Source organism: Eucyclogobius newberryi, unplaced genomic scaffold (assembly GCF_026437365.1).
Source record: "Eucyclogobius newberryi isolate DKJ021-1_F unplaced genomic scaffold, fEucNew1.0.hap1 SCAF_17, whole genome shotgun sequence".
In the NCBI taxonomy this organism is placed as follows: Eukaryota; Metazoa; Chordata; class Actinopteri; order Gobiiformes; family Gobiidae; genus Eucyclogobius; species Eucyclogobius newberryi.
The window spans coordinates 33918897-33937049 of NW_027315801.1; the positions used below are offsets into that span (position 1 = coordinate 33918897).

Sequence of the window (18153 nt, forward strand, 5' to 3'; positions counted from 1 at the left end):
ACTGTTGGTGTTGTTGTACTGTTGGTGTTGTTGTACTGTTGGTGTTGTTGTACTGTTGGTGTTGTTGTACTGTTGATGTTGTTGTACTGTTGATGTTGTTGTACTGTTGATGTTGTACTGTTGTTGTAAAGATATTGCCATGTAAATTGTCCAGTTCCATTCTCAGTTGTCGTTCCTGACCTCACAAAGCTACACCGTGTAACTTCACAGGTGCTGAGTCCGACAACTGCTTTTGCTTTGCCCGGTGTGTTCCAGACATATTGAACGTGTCTAGTGTTTCTTTAGACAAGCAGTCGATGCCACCAGGACAACTTACTGGTCAGATCTGTGAAGAGATGACCCTGCTCATAGTAAGAATGCATGTTTTAAGACAATAAAAAGTAGAACTAACGCAAGACACGTTCAATGCCCTACTGTGGAATACCTCTGGCAAACCGACAACATCTCCATGGAGACGAGCAGGTGGCGGACCCTCCATCAGAAAAGTGTCACGGTGCAACACAGATTCATGTGTTCAAATCTTTGCTCAAATCGTTCTTCTTTTCTAGATTGTTGGTGCTCTGAAGTTTCCCAGTGACAGTAGCTGATCCCAGTCCCAGTCCAGTCCCAGTCCAGTCCCAGTCCAGTCCCAGTCCAGAGCTCTGGTCCTGTGCAGGGGGATGAGGCAGGCCGGGGGTCTGCAGCTCCTCCTGCTGCTGCTGGCCTGCACCTCCTGCACCTCCTGGGCCACAAGTCTGCAAATCCCTCCAGAAGGTAAGAAATACACTGACAATCCAAATGACAAGACGTAGCTCTGACCGAGGCTCTGACCGAGGCCTGACCGAGGCCTGACCGAGGCCCTGACCGAGGCTCTGACCGAGGCGCTGACCGAGGCGCTGACCGAGGCGCTGACCGAGGCTCTGACCGAGGCCCTGACCGAGGCTCTGACCGAGGCGCTGACCGAGGCGCTGACCGAGGCTCTGACCGAGGCGCTGACCGAGGTGCTGACCGAGGCTCTGACCGAGGCCTGACCGAGGCCTGACCGAGGCCCTGACCGAGGCTCTGACCGAGGCGCTGACCGAGGCTCTGACCGAGGCGCTGACCGAGGCGCTGACCGAGGCTCTGACCGAGGCCTGAGCGGCATGACAGAGATGCTTTCCTCATATTAATACATCACAATTACATTTTCTTCTTTTGTCTAATAAAACAACACTTTTCATAATACATGTTTCTATTCTAAACAATACAGACTTGTAATAATTGCCATTTTAATTGCCAAAAATAGTCAATTTCTTCCTGTAAGTTGTCAAACGATATATTGCTACAGAAAATATCACGATGAACGATAATATTGAAACTACTATTATTAACAATTACTATCAACTACTAATATTGAACCCCCCAAAATGAGCTGTAGTAAATAAAGAGCACTTTTATAGTTATTTGGTGTTGATAAAGAGTCATAAAAGTGACTAATTTCACTCTCTAAAGCTCAAACCTTGTTAAAAAAAGACTTGCATGATAAATAATGAGTCGCAAATATATTGTTCTTTCTGTCATATTTTGAACAATAAGTTGTAATTATCTTGACAAACCTACAGAGGATTGACTGGAGAACTCTCGATAAAAAAAAAACAAGCTTATCTTTGACAAATGAAATGACTGAATCTCAATCTCAATTATACTTAACAGTTAACAGTCCTACTCCTGTTTTACGGTGTTTGTATCGTGAAATTTTAGAGTGTTTAGAGTGTTTTTTATTGCAGTTGAGCAGCTTCCAACAATAATCACGCAGTCATCCAGTCCTATCATTGCACTTCCTTATGACAGCAGTGTAACGATCAAGTGTGAAGCCACAGGAAACCCTCCGCCACAGTAAGAGCCTCATTAACTCACCGCACAGTCCAAGATGTTTATTTCAGACGTATATAATATGTTTTTTCTTTCATTGACAGGTTCAGGTGGACAAAAGATGGCGTTGACTTCACCCCTCCACGTCTCACTGACCCCACCACAGGGACGTTCGTGGTTCAGAACAATGAGCTCGCTCAATATCAGGGAAAATACAGATGTTACGCCTCAAACAAACTGGGCACGGCGATGACAGAGGAGATCCGGCTGATCGCTTTAAGTGAGCGACTTAAAACTGTTTGAATCTTAATACCATGTGATCATTTACCAGGACTTTATTTGGATTTGTTTTGGTTCAGGCGTCCCCAAGTTTCCAAAGGAGGCACTTGATCCCATCGTGGTGACGGAAGGAGAGCCACTTGTCCTGAGTTGTAACCCTCCGGCCAGCGTGGTCCCCCGGCAGATCCACTGGATGTCCATAAGTGAGGACATTTGCAAAACATTTTGTCCACACAAAAACTTTGTCGTGCATCTACAGACTATTCTGTTTTATAACTTCAGCAGCAGATTCAAACACACATGAACACATATATAATACATATATATATATATATATATATATATATATATATATATATATATATATATATATAAGTCAGCATCTCCGTGAGCCCCCGCAAATAACAAGTGACTCTGGTTGTGAGAGTGACAGGGGGGGGGCAGCGGGGGGGGGGGGGGGGGGGTGACAGGGGGGGACAGGGGTTAGTACTCTTTAGCCTGTCACTTTTAGTATCTCTTTCTTATTTTATTTACAATTTAAAAAAGAAGAACATTTTCACTTAAGAAAAAAAATGTGAAGGCCAAAAACCTTAAGTATTCTTATGTGCGTGAGAAAGCCTCTTGAACGAGGCCCAGTGTGATCACCTGCCTGGGATTATAGTCGTGTTTTAGTCGACCAAAATTTGCATCAGTCAACAAATGAATGAATGTAGAATATGAAGATTTCTATGGGACAATAGCAAAAAGAAGATTTGGGGAGGAATCATGATTTTAATGAGCTTTTTACATATAAATACACAATCCCCTTTACTTAATAAATGACTGAATAAATCTGTGTTTTGCATGAACTCTGTTGTCGTCAAGTGCAGTTTAGGTCAGTTAAAGAGACACAGAGCCTTGTGTCTTTGTACCCAACTAAAGAACTTCATTAGCATTAGCATTATATTTGCAATTAGATCTGTTAGAGCTCATTTTTGACCATGTTTTTATTATTATTATTATTATCATTTTTAGACAAGACACCAAGTCCAGCCTATAACTCCCATTCAAACTGTCAAAAAGAACTATTTCTGACTTTTCAAACCCTCCCCCGCAGCCTGGGTTCTGCAGAAGCAACGAGCTAATGGTTCAGATGTTTGTCCGTCACTGTTTGGCCCTTGTCACTCAAACCTTCACACTCACACATTCCCTGCTTCAACAGCCCGTTAATCCTGATTAGTGTATTTTCATGCTCAATGGACCAGCGCGAGTTTATTTGTGAAGTCTTTTGTGAATGTTCACCGGAGAGAAGACACGAGAGTTTCCATCGTGTGTTCCTTTATATAAACACAGTTACAGTCACGATGGCGAGGGAGCATTAGCGTCCTCTAGTTCCTAAAATGGCCATGAAGATTGACTGCGCGGCCTAAACATTGACATCACCTCGTGGCTCTTCCTTCTGGATTACCGAGACCGTTCCCAACAACGTGCTGACGAAGTAAAGACGTGACGCCGAAGACATTGGTAAAGCGTATGTCTTTCCAAATATAAATGAATGGTTCGTAAGTGGGTGTGACCTCACGTTTACCGTAATTATATTCACAGGAATGACAATTAAGGCATAGTTCAAATTCTATGCTCAACCCGTCTTGCAGCTTCTCCCTCACCTCTTGTTCATGTTGTCATCCTCTTTGTGACTTCCGTTGACAACATCTGGTGGTAAACGAGAATGATCTTGTGTTTCAGATCTGCAGCACATCCCCCAGGACGAGCGGGTTTCCATGGGGAACGACGGGAACCTGTACTTCTCCCACGCCTTGCAGAACGACAGCAGGAGCGACTACACCTGTGTGGCGGCGTTCAACAGGATCAGAGTCATTATCCAGAAGAGCCCCATGACTGTGGCCGTGCAGAGTGGTACGTTCACTTTGTTGATTTAGTCATAAGTGATGTTTGTCATGAATCAGAAGATCAAAACTATCTGTGCTAATTATGCAAAACCACCCAGCGGCATTTTGTGTGTCGTGTGTAATGCCTCTGTTAGCTCAATGTGATGGTTCTAAATGTTATTTATCTGTCAATACTGAGCCTCAACACACAAATATATGTTATTATGCTGTGCATTTTTTTTTTTTTTTTTAATTTTCATCAAATGAATTAACCACCTCAATTATGAGCTCAATTATCGCTTCATTTGGGAAGTCCATTTTCAAATTATTTTTTCCAAAGTGACTCCAACTTACTCAAGGCTAATCAGCTTTGGTCAATAATGAGCTCAAAACTAAAATATCTGAAACAATATAAACCACCAGGTTATTTAAATTGATTTTTTTATGTTTGCTGTGCTGTCCGGTGGTGGAGTGGTTAAGGCAGCAGCACATATGCCAGGCCCATGTGCAGCCGGTCGCAGTGTTGTGATTTTAAATCCTTTGCTGCATGTCCTCCCTTCTCTTGCCCTCTAATAACGCCTCCAGGATAAAGATCCTTTACAGATATAAGTTCAGTTTCACATGTATTATTACATTATCACACGGCTGGTTATAACCCTCTGTAATGCCCTTACATTCTTAATATTTTATATTACTCTACATATGTGTATATATATATATATATATATTTAAGGATTTCTTTTGGCCCAGAAGCTTTATTAGACGGAACCATTTTTAGCGTGGAATGGAGATGAGAGAAGGGGAGACATGCAGCAAATGCAGCAGCTGCACATGGAGTCTGGCATATTAACACAATCCCCTCTGTGGCAAAAATGTATGAGAAATGTACTTCCGGAACCGCGGCGAACACTGGCGTGGGCAGAGAGTCGAGCTCCAGTTGTTGCCCTGTTTTCCATTAATACAAGACTTTATTCCACGAGTATTTTTGTCCTTTCAGAACAGGCTAGAATGAATCTACTTCTAGAATTATATTCCTTTTACACACAAATAAAAATCAGCAATGTAATGTAATGTAATGTAATGTAATATATATATATATATATATATATATATATATATATATATATATATATATATATATATATATATATATATATATATATATATATATATACTGCAATACAATGTCCTATGTGTTAATCTATGTTATTTGTAGATAAATATAGAACGAGTGAGAGCGTTGTGCATGTGTTATAGTGAGAACCCTGATCTGATGCAGAGAGCGCCCTGAGGGGTTCCTCTGCGTGTTGGACAGCTAACACATGTCATTAACATCTCACACAATCAATTCCCATTGTTAACAAGCTGCATGACAATCTGATTAGTGTCTAATCACATATGATAACTGTGTCCTGAGCAGACGCTGCCCCCCAACCCAGCAAACCCAGCATCCTGCTGCCCTCTGGTGTCCAGACTGAGGTAGTGCTGCTGAGGGGGAAGGAGCTCCAGCTGGAGTGTCTGCCTGGAGGATTGTGAGAACATTTCTGTTTGAAGAATCATGTTGTATCAGGGTTTACAAAACAGTACAAACACACTAAAAACACACTATAAACACACTAAAACACACTCAAAACACACTAAAACACACTAAAACACACTAAAACACACTAAAACACACTAAAACACACACACAGACAAAAACAGAGGCGAGTCCATTCACAGTAACGACACATGTTTTTTCAATGTATTTTCATACAATAAAAACACCTGCAATTGAATACATTCTGTGGAACATTCAAGGCAAAACTATGTCATCCCCATGGAGACAAGCAGGCAGCGGACTCTTACATTGTACACCTTTAACCTTTAAAATATAAATCATCTTAGGCAGGTAATATCACTGTGTTAGTATGTCACGTCCATGTTTACAGTGAACAACCAACATGTCTGTATTTATCCCTCTGTGTTCCATCATCGCAGCCCCACCCCGACCGTCAAATGGATCAGGCTGGGGGACAGTCTTCCGGAACAGACCAAATATGACAACTTTGGGAGGCTGCTGACTGTGGCCAGCGTGGACGAGGGCGCGGAGGGCAAATACATGTGCGAGGCTCAGAATTCAGAAGGAAAGGAAGTGCACTACTTTGACGTCATAGTAGAGGGTGAGTCTAAAAGCACATTCTACTACAAATTAAATTGAACATGAAAATGATTGATTTATGATGCCTTAGATAAAGTGCGTGTTTGACGTCGTCTCAGATTGAATATAAGGTTAAAGGAGATGTGCAAATGTCTCATACAATACATGTGTTTGATTTCAACTTACTGAATCCCAAAGAGGAACGAGAATAAGTGTTAATGTATTGAAATCCCCCCTTTCCACAGCTCAAACTAATGGCCTCCAGCCTCCTTTTAACAATAGTTTATTTGACTTCATCTGGATTCACCATGACTTATCTCATTTAGATTATTGTAACTTATCATTTAGAATGTTAAAAAGCTCTGTCATCTGTGAGCCACATTAGAACGCCTCTATAAAATCACACGAGCATCTGTTTGATATAGTAGGACATCCTCTGTCCTCTGTCTCACTCACTGCAGCGAGACAGAACATCACTAATTGCTTAATATTTGGACACATTCAGCTCCATCAGTCACAAAGACGTTTCCTGTTGAAATGTTGCCGTTCCTCTGAGGTTGTGAGCACTTGTATGTGTATGAAGACTGAATGACCCTCTGGATCCCTCTTTGCTATTTCAATAACAAGTTTATCCCTGGTCTGACCCCTGTGCTGCCCCCTCGTCTCCTCGTCTCCTCGTCTCCTCGTCCCCTCAGAGCCTCCACACTGGCTGAGTGGGCCGCCTCAGAGTCAGCTCTCTGTGATTGGCTCAGATGTCCGCATCAGGTGCGTGGTCAGTGGAAAACCAGTGCCAGACATCACATGGAGGAAGAATGGAGAGATTTTCCGAGGTGAGTGAAAGTAATTGTAGCTGTGGTTTGAAGCCTCCGGTGCCAGTGGCAGATGGACCGAGCTGTGAGGCTCGGAAGACAAATTGAAGTTGGCAAAGAACTTCAGAAGAGTTTTTTCAAAGCACACAAGAAGCCTGACTATTACTACTACAAACTACTACTGCACATTATTCTGGAGATGTTTTTAAGAGAGGAGCTTAACTCGATTGTAACACATTCAATTATACATCTTAAAACACACAATCTTTAATACTTTAAGAGGAACAGGCTCAATACTCAAGACATTCTACTAGTTCTGATAAAGCTCAACATCATTCTAAAAGTGTTCAGGAAAGGTCAAGTCGTAGATCTCTCCTTAAATCTAGTTTTGATAATAATTTTAGTATCATTTTGAGGAAATTATAATCACTTAAGCATTAAGAATGAAGACATTACAGATATAGTGACTAGATAGTGAATTAATGGACATTTGAGGGTTTTTATTGTGCTTTTTACTCAGTAATAATCACATGGGATAATTTATCACTCTATAAACATTAAAGTGATATATTAACTAACCCTTAGACAGTGTTAACTTACTACTTGACTTGGTCTGGTGGTGTCATGGTCATGGCAGGTGGCAGACCCTCAGTCAGAACACTTTTAATGTATAACTCTACGTAATATGATATGTTATACTTTCAGATGAGCTGAAGCAGCGTGTTCTTGAAGACAGCGTTGTTCTACATAACGCCGATCCAGAAGACAGCGGCGTTTACCAGTGCGAAGCGTCCAACCCTCACGGCACGTTACTGGCCAACGTCAACATCCTGGTCATGAGTGAGTCACACGAGTACATTCTTCTCACCATTCTTCATCCGTGCAACGTTTCAATCACAAGCACATCATCAAATATTTTCTGTTCAAAGCGACCCAAATATGCATCGGTTATAAATCAAAGGGGCGAATGTTTCATGAAGCTCAAAGGGCAAAGTCAAGGAATTTCATGTTGCATATTTGAGGTTTTAATTGTGTTTATGATTCTGTAGGACAAGACCATCACCTGAATAGAGACGCTATATTATGTTACACTCTGTTTAATGCAGCTCCATGCTCAGAAAAGACAATTCTTCCCTCCCACTCCTCCTATAACTCAGCCTCAGAGCCGCTGCCCTGACTAGAAGAGCTTGATGTATTTATGAAGTCTTTTTTGTCTACAATTAATGATATAAATGCCCCACTCGAGCCTGGCCCTTCTGCAGAACGTGTCAAGGCTCTAGAAAACACTACAAACTACTGCCACTTTCACATTTATGAAAACAGGATTGAGACGTTTGTTGGAGCGTTTGGTTTCAGCTCTGCAGTTCACACGTCTTGTTTCTTTTTCACGGTTTCTAATTGAATATAAGACACTTTTTTCATAATCTGATGGCAGTTTTGCTCCTCGTGGTCCTGTGCGGATCACCACAGTTCCCGGCCGCGCCCCTGATCTGTCGGCGTCTGTTTAAACTGTGGCTTGTGTCCAGAGAGAGAGAGAACGCTCCAGCTCGATTTGAATTGATAAAGAACGACAGAGTAGATGTTGCACCCTCGAATGACACGATGATACGTTCCGTTTTGCAACTTTTAATAAGTCCAGAATGCACACGTTTGAGGCACGCAGGGGTACAACACCCAGAACACACCTGGGCCACACTCAACACAACGAAAAGGCGTGGCTGACCTACTTTTAACTCCACAAGCCGTCCAGGTACAGCCCCTTTCATGGACGTGCACCCTATACAAGTGCTCCATGATAAATGTACAATCCAACACACAAAAGTGATCATAATTTAGCAGCGTATTGTACCATCACAATTAAATATTAGCATAATGAATCAGATGAGCTACATAGACTCACTGTTTAATGGCAAAAAGAACATATAAAGCTACATCATGGCATTCGGTCCAAACTGCCTGCTCAGACTATCCCCATTTTTACTTCAGCAAATCAAAAGAATGATAAAGTTTAGCTGAAACTATCGTCTCATTTCATCACGATAACAGACACCTCATCTGTGTCTGTTATCGTTTTGTACAATGTGTCTTGTTCTTGAAGTGTCGTTTCTTCTTAGAGCAGCTTGGAAGAACATCTGTATCATCAGCTGCATCATATACAGCAACAGTCTATACATTGACTTGTGTTTCAGACATGGCTCCGCTGATCCTGACCGCAGAGCTCCAGGAGTACGCGGTGGTGCAGGGCGGGGACGTGGCTCTGGACTGCAGGTCCTTTGGCTCTCCTCCACCATCAATCTCCTGGTAAGAACACATGTCATCCCCTGTTGACTTAAACAATGACCACTGCAGAGTTCAGAACATGTGACAACAGTTTTAAGCTGACCAGACAATCAGAATCTGCCTAAAGGTTTAGGTCAAATTCATGGTGTGAATTTAAAAGACAATTATCAGTTCATTTTTCTGGATTAAATAATAGTGTGTAGAATAATCGTTTGGAGTATTTGAAAGATTGAAAGACATTTATTTATTTAGATATTGTGTACATTTTTTGCGTTATCTTGAATATCAAAATGTTGTTTAATATACATTTCCCCCTGTTTTTTAGACAAACATAGAACAAACACAAGACACAGAGAGAGAAAATACAAACATTTCACATAATCTGAATACTTAACCCGGCGTATTTGTCCCAGTCGGTCCAAAATCCATCAAAATTGTCCACTTCCATATTAAGTCCAAATGTATTTATTTTAATTGCGGCCACACTACCAGGTAACTTTCTATAGTGCTCTCCCAGCACCCATAAAAACATGTTTTTAGCACCCATAAAAAGTGATTTTATGGGTGCAGTGCCCATTTTCTCCGGTACAAGTAGAACCTTCTAATGACACCCAGTCCAGGTTACAAGTGTGATACAAAATAAGTATTAACACACATAACATTCAGTTTTGAACGCACACATTAAACATGTTATAATTCACAAGCGATTATCTGTAAGTCTGCGCACCAGTATTTATTTATCCAACAACTTGTCTTACCACACAATCCCAGAAGCTCGTGTTAAAACAGAAACACCTTTGCTTCATTTGTGTGGGAGAAATTGCTCCTGCCTAACAGCCTTTGGGTTGCACTAATAATCCCCAAATGCTTGAGGTGTCTGTGCCAGAGTCTGCTGACACCTGTGCCTTTTTAATGAGAGATCCTCTTCCATGTGTTGTATACCGCTAATTAAAGACGCTCTGTCAGGACAGAACATAGAATCTTTGACAGAGTTTGACAATTAGAAATAGTCGTGCCTCAGATGAACTGAAACATACCATTTCCCAATCAGTTGTGAGGTTGTAAAGCATCTTATAGCCTCGACCTTGCCAGAAGAAAAGGGCTTTTAATCGATGCAAAGGAACAAAGAATTTTAATTAGCCAACCCAACTGAAAATCAATGCAATCAAAGCTTGACAAAACTGTAATTTTAGTCCGAGCCTTTTCAGTGTTCCTAGGCAACGTGACTGTCTAATTAGCCGGGCGCGCTAAAGCTGCTTGGAAAAACTTTCTCTCCCAGGGCCAGGACTGAGACTTCAGGAGACATCGAGGGGGAGCGGTTTTTAGTCCTGTCCAACAAATCCCTGCAAATCATCGGCGCAGAGAAGAGTGACAGTGGGGGGTACGTGTGCGCGGCCTCCAATTCAGAGGGAAAGTCTTCAATCACCGCTCTGCTGGATGTGAAAGGTACGAGGAAAAGTACAAAAACAGCACACGATGAAGAGCTGACACTTTTTCCAGGAGCGAGAAAATGAAATGGAAGCTTTGAATGGGATCTATATTGACACAAAATATGGATAACTATAATTGCTGGTAGTGAACATTCTTACCCAGACAGTGTGGTCAGCTACAAATATTTCTCAATGATGTGTTTCAACCTTAATCAGCCGATTTTGACTGTTTCCATTGACAACAGCAAAGAGGTTGTTTTTATGACTCAACCTGTCGATACAATTCATCCAGTTTTCTAATCTTTTTGACTCACTTCATTTTTATTTCACTGTCTGTTGAAAGTATTTGAGAAGTGTGTATTTTTGGGAGCAAAACTGAAACAAAATCAGATGAATATTGTAGGATTAGGAATACAAATACCTCAGAGATGTCCAGATGAAGCTGATTTGTACTAGTTATATATGTGTTTTTGTTCTGTTTTGCTTGTATTCTTCAGATCCAACCAAAATCGTGACCCCGCCCCAGGACGCCCGGGTCGTCAGCGGGACAACGGCTCAGCTAATGTGCCGAGCCGAGTTCGATAAAAGCCTGGAGAGCGGCTTTGAGGTGACGTGGATGAAAGATGAAGAGGAGATCCCATTTAACTTTGAAGAAAAGTAGGTGCCATTTCTTTGAGTTTATTCATTTGCAAATGCGTTCTAAATGACAAATGCCATAAAAGCTTACATCCCTGCTTCTCATTCTAATGAAAGCAGCCGCCTGACTTCAAGGCCGGCTAATGCAGTGGGAAAGATTATGAAAATATGCATTAGCAGGACCTTGAGCATAAAGGCTCGTGCACGGCCAGATGGATCGTTCTCTCTCTATGTACAAACACATACAGTATATATTTTCAACACCAAAAATGTTCTCTGGTTTTTCTTACAGATTCTCTTTGACCAAAGGGATGCTGCAGATCGTAAATGTGAACATGAGCGACCAAGGCATTTACACGTGTATAGCAAGAACCAGCCTGGACAGGGACAATGCTTCTGCTCTAATGACAGTTTTAGGTATGTTTTTGGACAAACACTGTTATGTTAAATGTGTGGAAAAAGTGACTGTTGTTTTTTCATATTCTATTGTGCAGATGTTCCCGATGCTCCTTTAAATTTGCAGATTTCTGTGCTTCAAAGCCCTCGAAACATCAGCTTATCGTGGACTCCTGGAGCTGAGAACAACAGCCCGGTCACAGGTGCCGCACACTGAGCTTCAATACTTTCACATTTACTGAGTTATTTTAGTGTGAGTTTACAGCTTGTGAGATGTGGAAGAGGTAGAAGAGCAACACGGCAACATGTTATACATTAAAACATGAGTGATTTGATTCGTACTAAGCAGCTATTGCATCTGGTATAAGCTATTTTCAGCTTTTTTATCATGTTTTTCTGCACATGCACTGGGTAAAGGACAGCAAAGGGTTAATCATGTGGCCTTGTCAAGTGTTTATCTCTCCTACGGCTCATAATGGCATTAAACAGGACCAGGAAGAAAGGATTCATGTTTGTATTTTACTGTGTCTTATTGCCAAAGATAGGTACTGGGTAGAGTAACCATTCAAATTAGAAAATCACAATAATACAAGTTAAAAGTCCCAGAATCCCATCTCTGCGTACAGCCCACACTTTCCTGCTAAACACGTCCTAATATGTGCAGTGTAACGTTATAATGTTGAACTCTCGTGGTCTGAACCCGTCTGTCTCATCTCGTCTGAATGCAGAGTTCGTGCTGGAGTACGAGGAGAGCCAGTGGGATCCTGGGAGGTGGAAGGAGCTGAAGAAAGTCCCTGGTAACCTGGCAACCACCGACGTGATTTTACACGGACACATCAACTATCAGTTCAGGCTGTACGGCGCTAATATGGTGGGACCGGGACCCCCCAGTGAGCCCACGCAGAGACACAAAACGCCCCCTGCTGGTAACACACTGTATTCTGTTTTCATCCCTGTCTGTTTTGGAACCTGTAGGCAAAAGTTTGAACTACTCTTTTGAAATGCACGTACAGAAGGAGAGCCACGTGTAGCCACAGGACTTTGAAGCAATAGGGGGTTGTGGAGATGCTTTTGAAAGCCTTTAAATCCCACAGTATCTGCAGCAGCGCCATGTTAATGCTTCACCTTGACTCTTGTATTTGAATATTTGCGTCGCCAGCTGTGCCAAGCGTGTTTGAATCTTCAAGGCATGCTTCAAAAACACCTCAAATCGCAGGTCGAGGTGAAAATAAAAGAAAGTACCGGTACTTGCAGTGTATAAATTCACGTTGCTTCGCGCTGCTTTTGTAGCCTTTTTATAAACATGAAAACACTCTCGGTCCAAGGTTGGCATTCCGGCGATATTACGGTTGAATTGTGATATGACCGTGTAAAAAACTGTCATTTGGAGTGTAATTTTAGGCTATGCAGTGCTTTTTTGTGGCGTCTGCACTCTATTTGTCATGTTTCTAGTAACTGACACGTTTATTGAACCAATCACAGTGATGTGTGAACTCTCAGAAGAAGCAGGTAGCTTTATTTACCTCTTGAACATAAAGCTAATAAATTGCAAATAATACAATTTTGATTGAATTGAGATCTCATCAAATCATCATTGATCAGCCTGGGTCTTGGGTCTGATGGAGAGCCAGTTCTTTGTCAGTAAAAGCATGTGGTTTGGACAAGTTTAGACGTGTTTTCAGTCAGGTTAAAAGGTCATTAAGATTCACAGTCTCTTTTACAAGATACAGGATACAGAGTAAATGTGACTATCTTTGCACTATACGGCACAGAATGAACTTTGATCTTCTTTATGACCATCAAATTAAAATTGAAACCTTTTTGTTGAATCAAAAAAATTGTGATGGTCAATGTGAAGATGTCTTAGTTCTCATATTCCCCAACCATATTTGTAATCGAAATGAAATGATGTGTGATAAGATAGTTGTGATTTGATGATTCCTTCATAATGTCTCTGCAGCGCCCGATCGAAACCCGGAGAACATCAAAATTCAAGGCCACCTTCCTCATCAAATGGAAATAACCTGGGATGTAAGTTAACCATTTTCCCACCCGTATATATTTCTACAGTAAAAAGTCTTCCTCTTGCAGCTGTGACTTTCATCTTGTCGCTTCATGGTTTTTGTCACAGCCGCTGTTGCCCATCGAGCACAACGGGCCGGGCCTGGAGTACAGGGTGAGCTACAGGAGGCTGGGGCTGGACGACCGCTGGAAAGAGTCTCTGGTCAAAAGACAGATGTTTGTCGTGAGGAACACGTCCACGTTTGTGCCGTACGAGGTCAAAATCCAAAGCAGGAACAGTCACGGGTGGGGCCCGGAACCAAAGATTATCACAGGGTACTCAGGAGAGGACGGTAAGTGGACACTGATACACGCAGTAACACAAATATATTCCAAGATATGTGTCTATCATTAAATATAAAGGATTATTCAAACCGTTAAGTCTGGTTGAAGGTGTGACCTGCATCATTCGTTCAGTGCATTTGAATTGGGAGAGTATCTTGTTCTCCAATTTTTAAAGAAAAGCGTAAAAGATTCATTTAATTTATTCTTTTTTTTTTTTTACATGAATCGAGCCTCATACACAGCAGGCACCTTCAGTTCTATTGTAATACTCCAGGATCATCAGGAACGCACTATTAATGTCTTAATACTGTCATATTCATGTGCAATTACTGTCGTACTCACACGTAATTAATGTCATATTCATGTGCATACAACTGATGTAAATAAGAGTGTTTACTTTACCATTATTATTAGTATTATTTGTCTTATGCCAGCTATTTTTATTATTAGTAATTAATTTATCTTTATTTTTATTTTCTGTTTACAGGAGTTTTGTTAATAAGAGTTTTTGTTCACAAGACTTCTTCTATTAAGAGTGTTTTTTTTTTTAAACTTCCTATAAGTTATTTGTCCTTTTCCTCTGTATCTACTGCGTTGTAACACCAAAATTTCCCCATGTGTGGACAATAAAGGATTATCTTATCTTATCTTATACCGACACATACAACTGCAAAAAGAAAACACACATAACTGTTTTATTTGTTCCTCTCCCGTTGCCTTCAGACGTGGTGTGGCATTGCCTGCGTGAGAATGTGTCAGGTTGAGTTCCTCCTCTCTCTTGTGTTGTGCAGGTGCAGTAGTGACTATTAGCCCCCTAAGAAAAAGTAGTTCCATGCAGCAGGTGGTTCTTGGCCTGTGTTTCCCCCGTGTGTGAGAAACTGTGGGCGTTATCACAGATCACGACACAGCGTGAGAGCGCTTGACTGTTTAGAGCGTGGAGCTTCATGGTAGACGAGCTGTTGCCGTGGGAAAGAGTCAGTGGCTTCAATGGGGTTTGACGTAGTGCAAACATGTACCATTCATGTGTTGGAATAAAAGGTTGTTTTTAGTTGATGCATTTTAATGATATTGTATTTAAACTTAAGTCAATTTGTTTTTGAGCAACATAAAACTATAATATATAAGGAAAGGTTTAGTGTAAAGAAATAATACAATTTCCTCCATAAAATTCGAAAGAGCTCTCAACAAAACCTCTGAAAAATTGACTCCAAGCAAAAAGGCTTATTTCTGTATTTATTTTCCATAACTTCTTCATAACTTGCTGCCATTAGAGGACGTGGGTGGCTGGAGCCTCCATTATGGGCCTGGGGCAGGTACAACCTGGACTGTAGCCAGTTAGTTACAGATCTCACATTGTTCACTCTGAGACATTTAACTCACCCACACAAGCCTCTGAAAAGAAGCCAGGCTACTGAGGAATATACTTTTTGGGGAATAGGTGTTCAAGTTTTTTTAGTATCGTAACATTTTGACAATAAATAAAACTGAAAATGTATCAAAGGAAATGAGCGTTTTTGCTTCCCAGTTGTTATGCCCATGACACATAAAGTTTGTGGTAGTGCTATAACTTTTGTTTTACTGCTTTACTAACCCTCGCTCCAACTGTGTTTAGTTCCCACTGCGGCTCCGCGGGACGTGGCGGTCGAGGTGATCAACACCACTGTGCTGAGAGTTAGCTGGACCCCGGTCCCACCTGCCACAGTGCGAGGACATCTGGGGGGTCACTATGTGAGTAATCCTGTTCCAGAGATACTTTCTGGACTCCACACCAAGATCTGAGAGCTCAATGCAATAAAGCTCAAACTTCCATTCCAGCCAATGTATTCTTGTAAAGCCCAAAATCACAACTGCAGTTGTCTCGATGAGTGACAATGAAAGAGAATTAAATCATAACCGCTTGTGAGGGGAATTTGTTTTGTATTCGTGTTAATGTTTTATCATTTCAAAGCTGGACCGTTTGTCTGAACCTAAACGCTGCCATCACAGGCACGGGCTGCACAGAGTCACAGCAAGAATTTAGGTTTAAATATAAGAATAATTCTGTTTTGTCCAGACATTGCAGCATTATCTCAGGAGCGTGACTACGTCTGGGAAGAACCAAATCAGCAGCAGATTGGAAGCAGTTTTTTCAGAAGTGCAGCAAATATGTTTGAGCAGCAATCATTGGAAGAGCACCTTGTGTTTGTTTTTAAGGCTCTGCTTGGCATTTTGCCTGATTATTTATTGAGTTTTGCTGAATATCAGTTGAAGTATTCATCAGTTGAGATCTAGAACAAAAGGCTTTTCAGCTCCTTGTCACATACACATACATTATTAAAAGTAAATTAGTTTATGCTGCTTTTAATTAATTCATAGCACTGGTTAAAAATTACCAACTGTGCAGTACCCTTGCTTTTATAGGAATAACACAAGGTATGTGTTAAAAAAAAACAAGATATGTTTAATGGAACATTCATGGGAAAGCGATCTACACAGAGACAAGCAGGTAGTGCACTTTCAAAGCACCAAACCAAAGGCTTAATTAATAATGCACATATGGTTTATTAAGCATAGTAATCAAGATTAGGATTAGCGATATGTGTATCACAGTATGAATTTTGTCTTTGCTAAGGCAGCAATAACTGAACTTATTTTAAAGTGTTACTAACCATTTTTCTCCAAATCACAATAGTCTCCATGTTATTCCTCTCCAAAGAGTTTAACGTTTAAAGTTGTTCCTGTCATTCGATGCCAGACAAAGTAAAACAGCAGTGACCGTGTTGTAGTCACTTCATCAGAGTGAGTTTGAAATGAAATAACCTCCTCTTAGTTCACATGTGAATCCTGCCATCCGTCTCATTATACACATCCTCTTCACCAATTACTGCCCTTCAAATCCCTTTGCATTCTTCGACGCTTTTCCCTTTCCCCGCGTCTCGGGCTAACCACTCTGCCGCTCTCCTCCTGCAGGTTCACTGGCTGAGGAAACGAAGCCTGCTGAATCCCAGCAAGACTCTAGACGAGCGCCAATCACTGTCTTTCCCCGGGAATCGGAATCACGCCATCGTGCCGAGCTTTGAACCGTTCTCCGAGTACAGCCTCACGGTCAATGTGTTCAATAAGAAAGGCAATGGGCCAAAGAGCGACCCGGTGAACTTCAGCACTCCCGAAGGAGGTGAGCGGGACCACCACTTTCCCACTTTCCATTTGCATTAGTTATAAAGCGTCTCTTTTCTTGTGGACAAACCTGAACTGGCAGACGACGGTGTCAAAACCCATCGTCCATTAAAGACCCAGGGAATGTTTAATGACTGGCACAGGTCGGAGGAGCAGAGGAAGTGAAACTACAAGGGAAAACAGCTATTAAATCTGCTGTTACCGGGAGTTACGTGGTATAAAACAGTGTGAAAATGTGACAAATGTAAGTGGTGAGTTAAAGTGTAGAAGACACTGCAGGCGACAAGGAAACGAGCTTAAACTCAGAGATATCGACTTGAAACCTCTTATTATTGACAATATTTGGGACGTACAAATACAGAGAGGATTTTAGTCCAAGTTAATTCTTGACATAAACTTGATATTACTAAAAATGTGTGTAAAAATTCAAATGTTACGTTTTTTGTCTGGAGTTAAAACTTCAGGTTTAGAGTTAGAAATCAACAAATCCTTCAGTACAACACATCAAGAAGTGAAGTACAAGATTGTGTGTAAGTTTGGTGTGTGTGTGTGTAGATTGTGTGTAAGTTTGGTGTGTGTAGATTGTGTGTAAGTTTGGTGTGTGTGTGTAGATTGTGTGTAAGTTTGGTGTGTGTGTGTGTAGATTGTATGTAAGTTTGGTGTGTGTGTGTAGATTGTGTGTAAGTTTGGTGTGTGTGTGTGTAGATTGTATGTAAGTTTGGTGTGTGTGTGTAGATTGTGTGTAAGTTTGGTGTGTGTGTGTGTGTGTGTAGATTGTATGTAAGTTTGGTGTGTGTGTGTGTAGATTGTGTGTAAGTTTGGTGTGTGTGTGTAGATTGTATGTAAGTTTGGTGTGTGTGTGTAGATTGTATGTAAGTTTGGTGTGTGTGTGTGTAGATTGTATGTAAGTTTGGTGTGTGTGTGTAGATTGTGTGTAAGTTTGGTGTGTGTGTGTGTGTGTGTAGATTGTGTGTAAGTTTGGT

At 41.3% G+C, this 18153-nt stretch overlaps 1 protein-coding gene across 1 annotated transcript in view; it reads left to right on the top strand.

The window, feature by feature from the left end:
* Positions 1–626: 626 nt before the first annotated feature.
* The window catches only part of LOC140363551 (neural cell adhesion molecule L1-like protein), a 49870-nt gene continuing 32343 nt past the window's right edge, over positions 627–18153 (top strand). The window contains exons 1-20 of the mRNA XM_072450182.1: positions 627–753; positions 1746–1854; positions 1935–2110; positions 2190–2312; positions 3835–4005; positions 5398–5509; positions 5958–6139; positions 6813–6947; positions 7632–7766; positions 9116–9227; positions 10492–10652; positions 11134–11293; positions 11565–11689; positions 11767–11871; positions 12397–12594; positions 13629–13699; positions 13800–14022; positions 14738–14773; positions 15627–15742; positions 16964–17168. Coding sequence (XP_072306283.1) covers positions 660–753; positions 1746–1854; positions 1935–2110; positions 2190–2312; positions 3835–4005; positions 5398–5509; positions 5958–6139; positions 6813–6947; positions 7632–7766; positions 9116–9227; positions 10492–10652; positions 11134–11293; positions 11565–11689; positions 11767–11871; positions 12397–12594; positions 13629–13699; positions 13800–14022; positions 14738–14773; positions 15627–15742; positions 16964–17168 — 2749 coding nt within the window. The 5' untranslated portion in view covers positions 627–659. The remainder of the gene's footprint in view (positions 754–1745; positions 1855–1934; positions 2111–2189; positions 2313–3834; positions 4006–5397; positions 5510–5957; positions 6140–6812; positions 6948–7631; positions 7767–9115; positions 9228–10491; positions 10653–11133; positions 11294–11564; positions 11690–11766; positions 11872–12396; positions 12595–13628; positions 13700–13799; positions 14023–14737; positions 14774–15626; positions 15743–16963; positions 17169–18153) is intronic.